This window comes from Littorina saxatilis, linkage group LG7, assembly GCF_037325665.1.
Source record: "Littorina saxatilis isolate snail1 linkage group LG7, US_GU_Lsax_2.0, whole genome shotgun sequence".
Classification (NCBI taxonomy): Eukaryota; Metazoa; Mollusca; class Gastropoda; order Littorinimorpha; family Littorinidae; genus Littorina; species Littorina saxatilis.
The window spans coordinates 55107049-55125259 of record NC_090251.1 but is presented as its reverse complement, the minus strand read 5'-3'; the positions used below and the strand labels follow the sequence as shown (position 1 = coordinate 55125259).

At 41.1% G+C, this 18211-nt stretch overlaps 1 protein-coding gene across 1 annotated transcript in view; it reads right to left on the bottom strand.

Moving 5' to 3' along the window:
• LOC138970246 (uncharacterized) overlaps positions 1-14205 on the bottom strand; it is a 50164-nt gene extending 35959 nt beyond the window's left edge. The window contains exons 1-7 of the mRNA XM_070342743.1: positions 13137-14205; positions 12111-12168; positions 11559-11604; positions 10775-11121; positions 7640-7730; positions 3832-4038; positions 2284-2451 (exon numbers count right to left, since the gene is read on the bottom strand). Of these exons, the coding sequence (XP_070198844.1) occupies positions 2284-2451; positions 3832-4038; positions 7640-7730; positions 10775-11121; positions 11559-11604; positions 12111-12168; positions 13137-13140 (921 nt within the window). The 5' untranslated portion in view covers positions 13141-14205. The remainder of the gene's footprint in view (positions 1-2283; positions 2452-3831; positions 4039-7639; positions 7731-10774; positions 11122-11558; positions 11605-12110; positions 12169-13136) is intronic.
• Positions 14206-18211: the final 4006 nt, after the last annotated feature.

Below are 18211 nucleotides of genomic sequence, written 5' to 3'. Positions count from 1 at the left end.
TGTGACCTTGACCCAAGGTCATCCAAGGTCATGCAACACAAAGCTGTTAATTCAAGACATAGGAAGTACAATGGTGCTTATTGGCTCTTTCTACCATGAGATATGGTCACTTTTAGTGGTTCACTACCTTATTTTGGTCACATTTCATAAGGGTCAAAGTGACCTTGACCTTCATCATATGTGACCAAATGTGTCTCATGATGAAAGCATAACATGTGCCCCACATAATTTTTAAGTTTGAAACAGTTATCTTCCATAGTTCAGGGTCAAGGTCACTTCAAAATATGTATACAATCCAACTTTGAAGAGCTCCTGTGACCTTGACCTTGAAGCAAGGTAAACCAAACTGGTATCAAAAGATGGGGCTTACTTTGCCCTATATATCATATATAGGTGAGGTATTGAATCTCAAAAACTTCAGAGAAAATGTGAAAAATAGCTGTTTTTTAGGCAACATTTATGGCCCCTGCGACCTTGACCTTGAAGCAAGGTCAAGATGCTATGTATGTTTTTTGGGGCCTTGTCATCATACACCATCTTGCCAAATTTGGTACTGATAGACTGAATAGTGTCCAAGAAATATCCAACGTTAAAGTTTTCCGGACGGACGTCCGGACGGACGGGGGGGACGGACGGACGGGGGGGACGGGTGAGTACATAGACTCACTTTTGCTTCGCATGCGAGTCAATAAAAAAATCCCTGCGCTTAGAACTGTACCCACGGAATACGCGCGATATAAGCCTCATATTGATTGATATTGATTGATTTTCTTTATGAGATGTGATCTTTTTCACTGTGTCATCCATAAATCACCAAGTAAGATGTTTTCTTACCGAGTTGTTTTCTTTATGTGATGTGATCCTATTTACTGTGTTATTTATTTTGTGCAATCGACCAAAAGACAAAAATCTGTTTGAATCCACACTCAAACAATAAAGTTGTACCATATTGAATTGAAAAAAAGGGCTGTAGTACAAAACGTCACTGTGTAAATACAATTATAAAATAGAAGACTGAATGGTCAAAAATCATTGTTGTGCGACGTTCGAAAGGCCAAGGATCAGAACAATGCGTCAGATCAAACTAATATGAAACGGTGCCCAAAGACAGAGGCCCAAGAACAACACTGAGAGAGAGAAAGAGAGAGAGAGAGAGAGAGAGAGAGAGAGAGAGAGAGAGAGAGAGAGAGAGAGAGAGAGAGAGAGAGAGAGAGAGAGAGAGAGAGAGAGAGAGAGAGAGCAAAGAAAGTGAACCCTACAAGTGAGAGATAATCGAAAATTTTTAAGTAAATTTTCATTTCATTAATATACTTACCCGAATCACATAAAAGCATTGACGCAGTCTAACATGCTAAGATCTGAAAAGGCTACCCGTCTTAAAGAATTTTAAAGGGAAGCAACCCAACACAAAAAGTGTAAACACAGGCAAGGTAATGACTGTCTACCCGGGGAGTTACCTCCCATCCAGGGTTACATGACGTCACTTCCCCTGTAAACACCACGTGTAACTCATACGACATTTCAGCCTACACTGGGAAGGTCGTGGAATTTTGGCTCCGTGAGTGACTGCTTGCAGGTGTTTTTTGGGCACCCACCGGTCACCTAAGATTTAAGTTTTACGCCTTCACAGCAAAGCCATTAGGTGCAAGCGAGACCAGAACACTGAGAGAGATTTAAGTTTGACGCCTTCACAACAAAGCCATTAGGTGCAAGCGAGACCAGAACACTGAGAGAGATTTAAGTTTTACGCCTTCACAACAAAGCCATTAGGTGCAAGCGAGACCAGAACACTGAGAGAGATTTAAGTTTGACGCCTTCACAACAAAGCCATTAGGTGCAAGCGAGACCAGAACACTGAGAGAGATTTAAGTTTGACGCCTTCACAACAAAGCCATTAGGTGCAAGCGAGACCAGAACACTGAGAGAGATTTAAGTTTGACGCCTTCACAGCAAAGCCATTAGGTGCAAGCGAGACCAGAACACTGAGAGAGATTTAAGTTTTACGCCTTCACAGCAAAGCCATTAGGTGCAAGCGAGACCAAAAGACTGAGAGAGATTTAAGTGTTACGCCTTCACAACAAAGCCATTAGGTGCAAGCGAGACCAGAACACTGAGAGAGATTTAAGTGTTACGCCTTCACAACAAAGCCATTAGGTGCAAGCGAGACCAGAACACTGAGAGAGATTTAAGTTTTACGCCTTCACAGCAAAGCCATTAGGTGCAAGCGAGACCAGAACACTGAGAGAGCATAAAGTGACCCCTATAATCTCCACAGCAACAGACCTGAAGTTGAGGCAGCTGATTTGGCAGGACGTGGGCCACATTCACATTGACCACGTTGGGGTTCTGTATGAGGGCGTTCTGTGTGTGAACAATGTTCGAACCCTGCGCCGCCAGAACCGCGTGGCCCTGCAGGTTTTGCTGGCCTGCCACAAAGTTTGACAGCTGCACCTGACACAGAAAGGACAAATTATTATTATCTTTTTAAATCTAATAAAAAATTAAAAAATAAATAATTTTTTAAAAATCTTTAAGACCCCCTTGCTGCCCTACATGCCAACCGGCATAACAGGCAGTAAGTAAGTAAGTAAGTAAGTAAGTTTAAGACCCCCAATTTAAGACTTCTCCCTTTTTAAGACTTTGATTTTTCAAATTTTCTTTTCATCACATGTGTAAATGTAAGTGTCCCTCCTTTATAAGACCTAACTTTCTCACATTTTGGGGGTCTTAAAAGAGGTGTTGGACTGTATCACTAAGCATCAACCAAAGCCTACACACTAAACAACCACACACATTCCATCTCATCTCTGTATCACTAAGCATCAACCAAAGCCTACACACTAAACAACCACACACATTCCATCTCATCTGCTGCATGATAAACACCAGTCAAACAGCACACTACACCACCTCGCAGAAAAGAAAGCTAGCTTGAATAGAAAGCAGACCTGGGAACCCCTGTTTTGCACTTGGAGCATTCTCAAAGAAACTTGGCGTATTTTCAGAAAAGTTTGTGTACTCCACACAGCATTCGAACATCCAAAATACTGGATCGCCTTCGATCTGCGCTTGTGAAGAAAAGTAGTTTTTGACTTTTTGTTATCACATTTTTTCACTGACAGTACTGATCGTATTTTAGACAATCAAGCGTACAAAATACGGCGAAATCGTATGGGTTCCCAGGTCTAAGAAAGACAAAGCGGATCTCCAAGCCCCAGACCTGTTTACCCCCATAAGTGTTTTGGAGTAATGCCCAGCCCCAAAAATAGTAATCCTGGCACAAAAATAGTAATCATCCAGCATTCGTCGCCAATTACAACGCATATGACAACTGTGTCTGCGAAACGCAATCATGCACAGATATCCATCATTCACAAACAAAACACATCAGTCAGTTTTTGTAGTCATCATAATTTCAACGAAGATCACATCAAAAGCACATGCATCACTGATTCTTTTTCTTTTGCTCGTAGTAGGCCTTTTTCAGTGTGTCTTGCGCTTGCCGAATGAGTGAGGGCGAGACTTCACCACTAGAATAAGGCTCTCCAGCGTCTTATCAGACAGACATGATCTCTGGTCAGTCCTGTGCTTTTTCACCCCATTTTGCCATTGAAAAAACAATGCCAAACATGTGAATTGATTAAAAAAAAAATATTAAAAAAAATAAAAAATTAAAAAAAAATTTTAACATTTTTTTAATTTATGAAAATTGTAGTCTTGACACGGATAGCGGAATGGCGTATTTTTTGCAGAAAATCGTAATAAATTACGCCAAAATCGTAAGGGTAAACAGGTCTGAAGCCCATGCACTCTGCAAGCATCCCCTCTCACCTGCTGTGTCATCTGCTGAGACTGCTGCAGCTGCAAAAAATTGAGGTTGGAGGCGGCGGAGACTGACACCTGCGGCTGACCCACACTGGAGGTCAAGGTGTGACTAGGGGTCATGGAGCGGCTCAGCAAGGGGGAGGAACTCTGGCTGGGCGTGAGGGAGCGAGACATCAGGAACTGCTGGGGGCTGGCACTGATGTTGGATGTACTCTGGAAAAGGTAGGACAATTTTAATCAATGTATACACACACACACGCCTTTTTTCCCTCCCCACTTTTCTCATGCACATGCATACACACACCTTTTTTTTCCCAGCACTAATCACAATCTGGCTCCAAACTTTCTTCCTTGCCAGGCAATGTGAAAAGTTAATTTAGATAAAGAAACGTAACGACCAATAGGGAGTATCTGCAGTACCATTCTTCAGTAAGGACCAATAGGGAGTATCTTCAGTACCATTCTTCAGTAAGGACCAATAGGGAGTATCTGCAGTACCATTCTTCAGTAAGGACCAATAGGGAGTATCTGCAGTACCATTCTTCAGTAAGGACCAATAGGGAGTATCTGCAGTACCATTCTTCAGTAAGGACAATGTTTTATGACACAAATTCTGACCACTACACAGAGTGGGAATCACAAATTCTGACCGCTACACAGAGTGGGAATCACAAATTCTTACCGCTACACAGAGTGGGAATCACAAATTCTAACCGCTACACAGAGTGGGAATCACAAATTCTGACTGCTACACAGAGTGGGAATCACAAATTCTGACCGCTACACAGAGTGGGAATCACAAATTCTGACCGCTACACAGAGTGGGAATCACAAATTCTGACCGCTACACAGAGTGGGAATCACAAATTCTGACCGCTACACAGAGTGGGAATCAGAAATGAGTACCAGGACTCACAAGAAAGAGCAAACTGTTATTTGTTTCTGCGCAGCAACTCTAAGCTTAGCGTACCAGCGTAGCAATTTGTCTTAAAACGTAGCATTCTACGTTCAAAGCGTAGCAGTTGGCAGCTCTGATTTCCCTGAAAACTATCAATTTCTGACTTAACCCAATGCCCCCTGACAAAAAAATGGCAGGCAGCCTTCTTAATCCTGAGCAAAGGGAAACTACTCCGCACAACATGCACACATACAAAACAAAACAATTCATATAAAATCATAGGGTACTCGCATTTATAGAAGATGGCAGAATAACTCGAGAATAGACTATAGTTTCATATGCAAGTATGTTCTGTCCACTTCCGATGTAATAAATGTTGTTTAAAAAAAACAATCCAGCAAGTGTTCTTCAAAAACGTCCAACGTGTCAGCCTTCAGTCCTCATTTACACCAATATATGTTGAAACTCCCAGAAAAATCCTCCCGAAAGTCCTGTTGTCGAATAACAACACCCAGATCGATGTCAGACTCATCCCCTTTCACCTCTTCAAGTAGAAAACCTTCGAAAGGCGTGTCAGAATCGTCATCTGAGTTCCCCATGATCGAACACCATACTTCCAAACCTTCGTTCAACGCCATTATGTCAGCCAAAAAAATCTCAAACTTTGAAAATTCACAGCTAACACACTATCGCATCGATTCAAACTCTGCAAACGCTAGAATGAAGCAGCCGGAAGGAAGTGCATTAATCACATCCGGTCGCAAAGCGAAAGTGAAAGTAGGTGACCTAGTGTTTAGCAGGCCATGCCGGGCGTTTCAGGGATTTCATAGGGCACTTCCGGCGGGCCATGCCGGGCGGTTCAGGGGGCATTGGGTTAAGAACACCAAACTCCTGGCTTCTCCTAAAGCAATTCTACAAACTCAAAGCTTTAGGATTTTTTAAACTGTCCCAGATTTTGGCGAAAGTGTGGAAATGTAGCATTCTGGCTTCTCCTGAAGCAATTCTACAACTCAAACTTTAGGATTTTGGTAAAAGTGTCACAGATTATGGTTAACACTTTCGCGACGGGAGGTGACTATATTAGTAATAGCGCTGCAACGCCCACGGACGGGAAGTGACTATTTTAGTATTAGACATACAAGGTACACGACTCGTGATTGCTTCCCGGTTTTTGAAGCTTGCAGTAAATTGAGTTGTTTCCCTTGACACACTTGGTGTGCCCTTCCGCCATATGCAAAATTAGCCTGGTTTGTGCGGTTTTTTCGAGAAAAAAAATGAATCGAAGGCGAGCCTTGTCACGGGAGGAGATTCTCCGGATGTTGGATCTTGAGGACCCTGTAGATCATGATTCCGACGTGTTGTTTTCGCCTCAAGAAAGCGATAATAGCAGTGATATTGAGCAAGAAACAGTCCTGTGGTTGCTGCTAGTATGAGTCGGCAAACTACACGTGTTAGGGTGGTACTGCATGAATCTTCGAATGTGTAGTTGCAAGGGGGGTGTGGCAGCAATGATAACAATGGATGGCTGGAGCCTAATCCTTTTGGAAATGTTCATAGGTGTACAGTTGGGACTTTGTTGTGAAAATGTGACTTATATTCAATATGGATTACCTAGACATCATTTGGTGAGTGTCACAGTTTTGTTTCATTTGAGTCAGGATGCTGTGAGTGAATGCGGGATTTGCTTGTTTTTTTCTTTGTACTGTCTCCTTATTTCTGTGTAGAATTTTAACAATATTTCAGCTAATTCATAGGTTTTACACCTTGTTTGGTTATAAAATTATTTATAATACTTTCTGTTAAACAAGAAGAGCAAACGCTCGATCGAGTCACTTTCGCAGTTCTGAATATTATATGAGGCATCAGATGGACAGGAAGAAATTGCTATTCACAACACAATACAGATGTAAATAATTTGATGTAAAGAATAATCCTATAAAGTTTGAATCAAATCCGATGAATAGTTTCAGAGATATGATATTTCAATTTTTTTCCTTCAAGACATACCTGTGACCTTGAAAAAGGTCAAAGGTCACCAAAGCAGACGTCAAAGTGTAGAGGTCACTGGGAGTCACGTTCACATAAAATTTGAGCCCGGTCACTTTTATAGTTTCCGAGAAAAGCCCAACGTTAAGTTGTGTGTTGCCGAACAGAAAAGGCTAGTTATCTCCCTTGTTTTTCTGATAACGTTCGTAAAAGGCTACAGATGTAAATACTTTGATGTAAAGAATAATCCTACAAAGTTTCAATCACATCCGATGAACTTTGTCAAAGATATAAAATGTCTAATTTTTCCTTTGACGCTGACCTGTGACCTTGAAAAAGGTCAAAGGTCAACGAAACCATCGTTAAAGTGTAGAGGTCATTGGAGGTCATGACTAAACAAAATATGAGCCGGATCGCTTTGATAGTTTCCGAGAAAAGTCCAACGTTAAGGTGGTGTCTACGGACGGCCGGCCGGCCGGACGGCCGGCCGGACGGCCGGCCGGACAGACTAACACTGACCGATTACATAGAGTCACTTTTTCTCAAGTGACTCAAAAATAACTTTTAAAAAAAGCAGTAGAAAATAAAACACACAAAAAAACGTTAAAAAACACAAATTATCCCCCTTTCACCCCCCCTTTGCTAAAACAAATCGCGTGACAAACTTATAAATAGCACGACTGAACTGGGCATCCATTTTTTAATTAGTACACAAAATTTGGTGGTGATTGGACTTAATTCAAGCTTGCTAGACAGATTTCTTTACAGTTACTGTTTTTTGGGAAGTTTCTTGGTGGCAAGCTTGGGCAGGCAGGACGTTAACGCCGTGGCAGTGCTAGTCACAATAGTGTTAAAGTGTGGAGATGTAGCATGCCTGAGCAATACAAAGAAACACGTTGGGTACTTGAGACCAAAGAGAAGTGTCCATACCTGAGTGACCGGGGACTGCTTCAGCTGTACGTGTTGCCCCGAGCTGGTCTTCAGGATGAAGGAAGAGCCCAGCTGCTGCCCCGCCAAGCTGCTGTAACCATAGCAACTACAAAGTCACTTCTCTACATCAATCCACGGTAAAAACTGGTAACACGAACAGTAACACCACAATGTAACAGCAACAAAACCACTATGTTCCTATCTTCCATTTCATACCTCAAACCTTCTACCCCCCCCCCCCCCCCCCCCCCTTTCAATAATTCAGTTTCAAACCTTCTATGACTTAAAGTAGGCAATTGCAAATAACACTACTAGCTCTAAATTTCACTGAAAATTGATAAACAGGTTATTTATTCTGTCTATTTCCCTGAATTGTATGTAACACGCATATATACATCACCACCTCTATTCATGGGTGAAACCTAGGAAAATCAAATTGACTGAAATTTTTTTGAGGCAGGGGTCCAGGGGCCGCCCAGGCCAACGAATTTTTGCATTATTCATTGTGATTTTGTGGCCTTTCCTGGCAAAAAAATACACTATCATGCAGGTCAAAAAAATACCTTCAGATTCTAATGATATGGTAAAAAGGGTAAACAAAATCAAAACAATTCACAGAAGTAATCATTTTTTTGTGTATCCTTTCACACTTGCATCTTCCAACACAACGACACAATTGATAACAATTAACACTGACAACAGCCATACTACATGAAATAGAAAGTGAACAACTGAACAACTGAAAAAAAAGTTCGAAATATTTAATTATAAGAAGCAAACATTGCCAGACAGGCATTGAAATAAATGATGAAACAGAATGTCACACATGCAAACAGCATGATGTAGCACTGCACAAAGCAGTAGCATCTCTTATACAGTGGAACCCCCTCTCTAAGGACTACCCCGCCACAACGACCCTTTTTTTTTTTAACCGATGTGTTTCCTTATATAGTTGTCACCAGTGTAGCGGCCACCCCGCTCTAACGTCTAAGGACCGACCTAACAGCTTGTGTAACGACTTTGTCAGACAAAGCCAAGACTCTCAGTCAGCGTAACACATCACTGACAAACCGAAAGGCACTAAACCGCTGAGAGGTGTGATGGTTGGGTGGGCTGAGTAAACATCACAAACCAATCATCGAGATCAAAGGCAGGTCCATTGTGATAGCTGGGTGGCCTTGTTTATAGACACTGACCTTCTTCCCAGGGGTCATTGACCCAGTTTTAGCTAGGAGAGGTGGTTCCCCTTTCATATCTGAGAGAGGAAACACTTCCTGCACCCCAGTGACGGAGTTTAACCTATGGGGAGTTTAACCTATGGCAGGTACTGAGATCTGAGGGTAGTACATGCACCAGAACTGGTGGACACCATGACAATGTCAAACATGAAATCGAAGCAGTTTGCTTGAGGAAACGGTCGTCAGCAACTCAAACTTCTCTGTTTTCTTTTTTTTTAATAAAATCTGAGGTGACTTTCTTTGTGGCCCCCTGACCCCGCCCCCTCCCCCTCCATAAGGACCGATTCTTGTCAACATTTTCAAGATCGCTAGAGAGGGGTTCCACTGTAGTGCAAAGTTCTCAAGGAAAAGCACTTGAGTTTCAAGCACCAAACTTATCACACACAGTTTTAGTTTCATGAACGGGCGGGGATGTAGCTCAGTCGGTAGCGCGCTGGATTTGTATCCAGTTGGCCGCTGTCAGCGTGAGTTCGTCCCCACGTTCGGCGAGAGATTTATTTCTCAGAGTCAACTTTGTGTGCAGACTCTCCTCGGTGTCCGAACACCCCCGTGTGTACACGCAAGCACAAGACCAAGTGCGCACGAAAAAGATCCTGTAATCCATGTCAGAGTTCGGTGGGTTATAGAAACACGAAAATACCCAGCATGCTTCCTCCGAAAACGGCGTATGGCTGCCTAAATGGCGGGGTAAAAAACGGTCATACACGTAAAATTCCACTTGTGTAAAAAACACGAGTGTACGTGGGAGTTTCAGCCCACGAACGAAGAAGAAGAAGAAGAAGAAGAAGAAGTTTCATGAACTCCAACCAGTCCCATCACCATTTGTTGGCTAGACCAGAATCAATAAGATCTGTCCATGCGTTTTCCGTCAAAACCGGCATCTTTGTCGCAGAAATCGTGTCACCACTTCGTAATGCCTGCCAAAACGCGAGAACTTTTTTTTTTATCGTGATGCAGAGCGAATCCGAAAGCAAAGAAACCTCACCTACGGGGTTTACCGCGAGCACGGGCAAAAGCGCTTCAGTTTCCAGGGAAACTGCAACCAGTTCACTATAGCAGTTCGAAAACGCGTTCCGCAAGTAGTTTCAGGGTTTTTTTTCTTAATTTTTTTTCTTTTTTTTCAAAATTGCGGATTGACGGAATTTCCGTCAGACTTATTTTCAGATTGACGGATTTCAGTCAATTGACGGGCTAGTTTCACCCATGTCTACTAGCCTCATACTCAACCCCGGTTTCTTTTGGGGAGGGGACATTACAACAGTAAATCCTTTTGTAAGTAAGCGTGTCATCCAAGAGTAATACTTTACAAAAACGTCAATGCCATACGACACAACAAACGCCATACGACACAACAAACAACCAATGCCATACGACACAACAAACAACCAATGCCATACGACACAACAAACAACCAATGCCATACGACACAACAAACAACCAATGCCATACGACACAACAAACAACCAATACCATACGACACAACAAACAACCAATGCCATACGACACAACAAACAACCAATGCCATACGACACAACAAACAACCAATGCCATACGACACAACAAACAACCAATGCCATACGACACAACAAACAACCAATGCCATACGACACAACAACCAACCAATGCCATACGACACAACAAACAACCAATGCCATACGACACAACAACCAACCAATGCCATACGACACAACAAACAACCAATGCCATACGACACAACAAACAACCAATGCCATACGACACAACAACCAACCAATGCCATACGACACAACAACCAACCAATGCCATACGACACAACAAACAACCAATGCCATACGACACAACAAACAACCAATGCCATACGACACAACAAACAACCAATGATTTTTCAAAGTGAATCACCCACGATTGGAATTGTTACCTGGGCAAGATGGTGGCCTGGTTGTGCAACAGCTGTGCCTGAGAGACGCTAGCGGAGGACGCCGCCACGTTCTGTGAGGGCTGGCCCATGGCCATGATGACGTTGCCCAGGCTGTGTGTCTGCTGCTGCTGAGCCTGGGAGCCAGCAGCGGCTTGCTGCTGCTGTTGCTGCAGCACAGCATTCTGTAGAAGCTGCTGCTGCTGAGCAGTAATCTGTTGTACGTTGACGGATTGGCTGGTGGAAGTGGCGGAGCCATTGCTGGCGGACTCTTGCGCATCTTCGAGCTCTGTAGAACTGATGAACTCGTCCACCCAATTGAAGCAGTTGTCTTGGTCATTTGGGGACACCTGCAACAGGTTGCACACAATCTGTCATATTCTCTGCATGGAACAACTAACAGAAAACCAACACCCAAGTGCTATGTTAGCACTTCAACCTTGAGGCACGTTCCTACTTATCACCTTCATTACATATTAATAATTATGTCATTTGTTCTAAATTATATGCAACACAGGCATTCTCATGTGCGCTCTTGCATACAAACTAACCATGAGATAACTATGGACAAAGTATGCAAATGTGTTTTCCTCTGTGCAAGTGTATTATGGAATGTAACACATGTAACTGATGATAACCATAAAAAGGGCCAACACAATTTGTCAAAGCTTCAGGACAAAGGTTAACATAGACATTTCAAAAGAATGCTTTTCACCCATTTTCATGCAGACATTCAATCCATAATTTCATAAAACAAAGTTCTACATGAGCAGAATCAAATACTTACACTATTGTTCCCAAAGTCTAAGTTAAGGTTGAAGATGTTATCATCACTGAAACAAACCAAGAAAAAACACATTAGAACGCAAAAATACATACCTAGGTGTCAAGTCAAGTCAAGTCAATCATTTTTTTTTTAAACCTATCTACATTGTGAATAGTCAAATGTTTTGTTCATTCCAATATCACTTGCAAGACTGTTGACTTGCATGCACCGATTTTACAGAAGCAGAAAAACTGCTGACAGGCTTAATCAACACAGCCTAATACAGCTCATTCCTAAGACTCTCCTCATCACTCAGGGGAGTCTAAAACAGTTATGCAATTTTGAAGCCGGTATTAATTTAATCATTATTCACAAGAAATTTAAAAAATGGAAGGAAAGACCTGGACCTCTTCCTTCCCGAGTTTCACTCTCCTGGTTGTTACCTGATGATGAGAGTTAGCAATTTGTTGACAATAGCAACAAACTGGTCACAAAGCCAGTGCATTACCCACTGCCCTACCGACCCACCTCAAGACATGTACAATGAGCAATCTCAAAAAAACTTTTACTCACATGTTGATGTTATCTTCAAGCGTTCCAAGTACATTCTGATCCATCTCAGCACCTGGTACTGCAGGGAAAAAATAAGGTGTGAACACGAGACAAAACAGTACACACCACGTACTCTCACTCGCAGAATTTATGTACAGTTGCCACAGTGGACTAAGTGGTTGTTGTTACTTTTTGTTTGCTTTTTGAAGCGTTTCAATGGGTAGAACACAATTCTCTTATTAGACATTGTTCTATCTCATTCTACTCAACATTTGAAAATCAGAATCTATAAACAACAATACATGTTTCAGGGATCGCGTTTACGCACGATTTTTGCGTATTTGACGCATTTTAAAAGTCGCTGACGCGTTTTTTTCGCCGCGCCGCGTAAGCCATACGCAAAAATATTGTAACTTTTTCTTGTCTTCACGCAGCGCTTTTGCTCTGACTTAATAATCACCCGATCCTGAAACTCCTATAGGGCTCGAGAAGTGACGACACACATGAAATCTGCGCGTCAAAACTAAAGTCCGTTTCTTTTTGCATCGAAGTATCGCAAACGAACGTAACGAGGGTATTACCAGATAATGTCTTGTCGGATAATGAAACAGACATTAGCTGCTCTCCCATTTCGCGCTTCCAAAAGGCGGAAAGTGTGTCTAGTCGTATTAGAGCGGGAAACAAACTCGCAAGGCCCGAAGGTTGGAGACAGCAGGGGTGTTATTCGACAGGCATGCGCGGAGTTCGACAGGAAAACTCGCCGTATTTAGGTAAGGAGTGTCTTTAAGTCTTTCGTGCGTGTTTTGTTTGTGTCTGTACGTGTTTTCGTAGTACGCAAAAATATTGGTCCGTGACGCGTTTTTTTCGTTTCGTTGCGTATGACTTACGCGTTTTTTAAAAAGCTAGCGCGATCCCTGATGTTTGCATGAATACAACCAACAGTTTAAATAGATGTGAACATTATGGTATTGGTAAACACATTTATTTTTATTTTTATTAAAGACAGTAACTGAGGCTCGTCTAAGTAATGACAGTGTTGACACTCACACATTGCACAGTGATTGTTCTGGCTTAAACTTTCCTCGTCTTTTCTTCATCTTCTGATGTGGCAATCTCACATTCTGAAAACAGACCAATCAAATCATGTTATCCATTCTGCATCAATCCCATTCCTGCTTACCTTTCGACTTTCATACACTTGTTCTCGTTTAATTTATTCACTCTTGCTGCAGTCTAAGTTAGTTCAGTTATGCATGCACATGGCCATGACTTAAAAGTTAAACTAATAATCACTATCCAATAAACATAAATCGAACTATCCTTGTTACACTGTCTCCCGTCATGTGTGTAGAATACGGAACAACAGCATAAGGTTTTTTTTAACAGAGCTGCGTGCGAAACTGTCAAAAGAAAAACTTTAACTGAAAGAAGTGTTCCAAACGTGCACATCTGGGCACACGCAGACACATACACACTCTCTCTCTTCCACTCTATTTCTTCACAATGCTTTTGATGGATTAATCTCAGAGTTGTAGATGTTTTTAAATATAAATACTAAAATGAAATCAATGCCCAAGAAGAATAGTCCAGAACTAGCAATGCTGAATTGAAGTTTTATTATGCATGTTGAAAGAAGACCAACTTAACCCATTTCAATAATATTAATACCTTGTTCTCTCTCCGTCACGTACAAAACCATAACTATAATTATGTTTGTGTCGTTAAGTAAAAGCTCCCCATTAAATAATCACTTAACCACAACATGTGCACATATCTCTGCTTACAGTTACAATTACATTTTATTTCTGTATTTTCAAATTCTACGAAAAGGTTACATCAGGAGTACAAACAGTTCCAGAGAAGCCCTGTTATTTGATACTTGGACCAGCTGAACATCTGTGAGGCCCGAGGACCAAGAGAAACTTGGCATGTGTGTATGTGTGTATACATGTGTGTGTGTGTGTGTGTGTGTGTGTAGCAGGAGGGTGCTTGGGGGCCCAAACCAATAAGTTAAAGCCTTAGTTTTATGAAAACCAGTTTACCTTTTCCACATCCTCCCCCCTCAATGCGTTTTTAAAAATACTATTTTTGACTGCAGTAGCTAGAGAAGAATATGTCTTTACAAAAGGGTTCCTATTCCTCGTTCTTATCGTTTGCATGCCTACTTGCATTAGACATTTACTGATTTAGGGTTAGATGTGATCTTTTTATATTTAGTCAAGTTTTGACTAAATATTTTAACATCGAGGGGGAATCGAAACGAGGGTCGTGGTGTATGTGCGTGTGTGTGTCTGTGTGTGTGTGTGTGTGTAGAGCGATTCAGACTAAACTACTGGACCGATCTTTATAAAATTTGACATGAGAGTTCCTGGGTATGAAATCCCCGAACATTTTTTTCATTTTTTTGATAAATGTCTTTGATGACGTCATATCCGGCTTTTCGTGAAAGTTGAGGCGGCACTGTCACGCCCTCATTTTTCAACCAAATTGGTTGAAATTTTGGTCAAGTAATCTTCGACGAAGCCCGGACTTCGGTATTGCATTTCAGCTTGGTGGCTTAAAAATTAATTAATGACTTTGGTCATTAAAAATCGGAAAATTGTAAAAATAAATAAAAATTTATAAAACGATCCAAATTTACGTTTATCTTATTCTCCATCATTTGCTGATTCCAAAAACATATAAATATGTTATATTCGGATTAAAAACAAGCTCTGAAAATTAAATATATAAAAATTATTATCAAAATTAAATTGTCGAAATCAATTTAAAAACACTTTCATCTTATTCCTTGTCGGTTCCTGATTCCAAAAACATATAGATATGATATGTTTGGATTAAAAACACGCTCAGAAAGTTAAAACAAAGAGAGGTACAGAAAAGCGTGCTATCCTTCTTAGCGCAACTACTACCCCGCTCTTCTTGTCAATTTCACTGCCTTTGCCATGAGCGGTGGACTGACGATGCTACGAGTATACGGTCTTGCTGAAAAATGGCATTGCGTTCAGTTTCATTCTGTGAGTTCGACAGCTACTTGACTAAATATTGTATTTTCGCCTTACGCGACTTGTTGTTTTTATGAATCCTGATCTTACAGTGAGATTTTCTAAAACAAAGTAGTCTGTACAGGTTCACCTTTCTTTTCTCTGATGCAGACTTAGTTTACCATAAATCAAGTATACATGTTTGAAGGAAAAATATTACCATTTACCCATTCAGTAAAGATTCCAAACTTGCATAGTTTCAAGATTTCGATGACTGGATAATTAAGTGGATTCATAACATTGAAATTCACTGGTGAACGGCTTATCGCTGCCTAAACGGCAGGAAAAACTGTCAACTTTGAAAAAAAACCACTTGTACCAACACAGGTGTATGTGGGAGTTTCACTTTCAGCCATGAACACAGAAGAAGAAAACATTTAAATCTTATGTTATAGATTCATAAACCACAATTGTTATTATTTCAAAAGTAGAAATGAGGAAAAAGACCCACCCTCCTTCCCTCAAAACCTCTAAGTGAATGGAACGAGCCAGTGGGTGTCTGCAGTTAGTGATCGAGGAAGAACATAATTTAACTTTGAAAGCAATTAGTTAAATAACTAGTACTACACTCATATCTAAAAGCATATATTTGTAAAGATGTAATGTATGCATTCCAATTCCCAATTTCTATAGTCAAATATGCACAGCCTAGCAGAACATGTTTTAAGAATCGGGTATCTTGAGGATGAATTATGATCATACTCTGTGCAGACTATTCAGATGTTTGGTTTATTTCTAAACATTGCATTCAGATCTGGAAAACTCTATATTTAGACTAAATAGCGTACACTACTTTGTAAGGATCTACACCTGTGCACTGAGGTTCCTTCATGACAGTTCCCTGGCATCGGATCAAGATGTTTTACCATGATGACGAAATTTTTGTTCTGGCAGAAGAATGCAAGAGGCTATGGAGATCAAGCGTCAAACATGAACCATGTTTGAGGATCGCTCAGGAAGGACAACTTCTGGAAATGATTGAAATAAACAGCCATTTTTCGAGCGTACTCGTATGAAAGTCATGACTTCATAGGTGTTACATCTGAAAAAAGTTACACTTGTAAAATACACGGATTTGCACCAAAATGGCTCCCTGTACAAGTCGTATTACGCAGTATTTGATCGACTCTTGTCGGCAGACTAAGGCAAACATGTGAACTTATTTTGACTGCTTTGTCAACCTACAAGTGGAAGAGTGAGGGGGTTCAGCGAGGGAGAGGGAATGGGGGAGGTGGTCACATCACCAGGGTATGAATTTACTTCAGTTTTTACAGCTACGAGCGCGCCATGGAGACCCAGACAGGCAGCTCGCTGGCGTTTCGCCGCGAAACATTCAGCGCTCGCAGTGTCTATGACCTCATACAAAACAAGCGACTAGAGCACCTAAAAGTTCGAACATTGGCGGTTCGTTCAGTACCATTCAAACAAGGACAGGACGTGTAAGATCTGTAATCTTAGGGGTTTAATTTCCATCCAAACACGGTTTAGCGTGCGAACTCGTGCCTTCCATGCGAATTTTATCAGTCAAATAATATTGTGAACACACTTACCGTCAGATGTACTGCACACAGACACGGGGTTTACAATTGGCTTTCCAGGGGCGGTTTTGACCCTTGACCCTTAGCATCGTGAGGACAAAATAACTAAATTCTGTGTGTATATAAAGGATTATATGTGTTTATCGTTAAAGGGTTGTTAAGATATATTGTACTGATTCTCCAGGAAAGGTTACTTAGGGGGATCCAGCGAGAAAGCATTCACAAATCCGCTTTTCTTGACTCCACAAAGGGTACATGACGTCACCGCGTGGCAATAGTTGAACTCGATGGCGATTTTTCAACAAGCTAACGATATTGTACGAGCGACTAAGTTCTCTGCAATAACACCACCTACCACTACTGAATTGAATTTCGTTTGGAAAACAGCTAGTGATGATTGAACGGAAATTATTTTCAATCATTCTATGCAAAAAATGAAGATTTTAGATACGAAGAAGAAGAAAATAATAAGAATAGTGTGAACATTGCCACTTTAGAAGAGGCAACATCCACAAATACGTCACAGTGATCATTTCATCATCCTTATTTGTCTGTTGTGTATTTTGTTCGTCCACTTTAAAGGCCAATAGTTCTTCCGAATGTTTCATTTTGTCTATGATTAGGCATTCCAAAAACTTCTTTTTTATTTCAGAAGAAATTAAGCTTGATAATAAATAATAATAATAAATGAGCATTTATATAGCGCAACATCATAACTTTACAATTATGCTCTTTGCGCTTGACACATTTAAAATTAAAACACAGTTATACAAGCATTTACATCTACATTCATAGTCAACAACACTTAATTAAAAGCATACACCATCAAACATACATTACAAAAAGTTCTTCCACTAACTAAGTACTGAATAAAACATGAATAAAATAGGTAGTGAAAACAAGGAAATACCAGCTGAGTACCCTTAATCAAACCAAACATGTTATCAACAATACTGAAAACAGCCCTAGATGTTTTTTTACATTATCACATTATCACTAAAACAACAAATACACTACATGTAGCCTACTGATGGACTGAGAAAACAAAATCAGGGGTTGTATTTCTTGAAGAGATGTGTTTTAAGTGCTTGTTTGAATGCTTGGGGTGACTGAGAGTGGCGGATGTGAAAGGGGAGAGAATTCCATTGGCATTGTGTGGGTGCGCAGAAAGTGAAAGTGCGTTGTCCGTATGTTTTGGTTTTTGTGTGTGGAATGGTAAGGATGCGACAATCAAAAGAGGCACGGAGTTGTCTTGCTGGAGAATAGACGGTGAGGAGTTCAGAGAAGTAAGCAGGAGACGAGCCAGAACTGACTGACGAAGAGTAAAGCAGAGGGTGGACAGTTTGTAGTCAATGCGGGCTTGAATAGGTAACCAGTGCAGTGTGCGAAGAAGTGGTGTTGCGTGATCTCGTTTTCGTGCTTTGAGAATGAGGCGTGCTTTATTTGGTGTTTAACGTCGTTTTCAACCACGAAGGTTATATCGCGACGGGGAAAGGGGGGAGATGGGATAGAGCCACTTGTCAATTGTTCACAAAAGCAC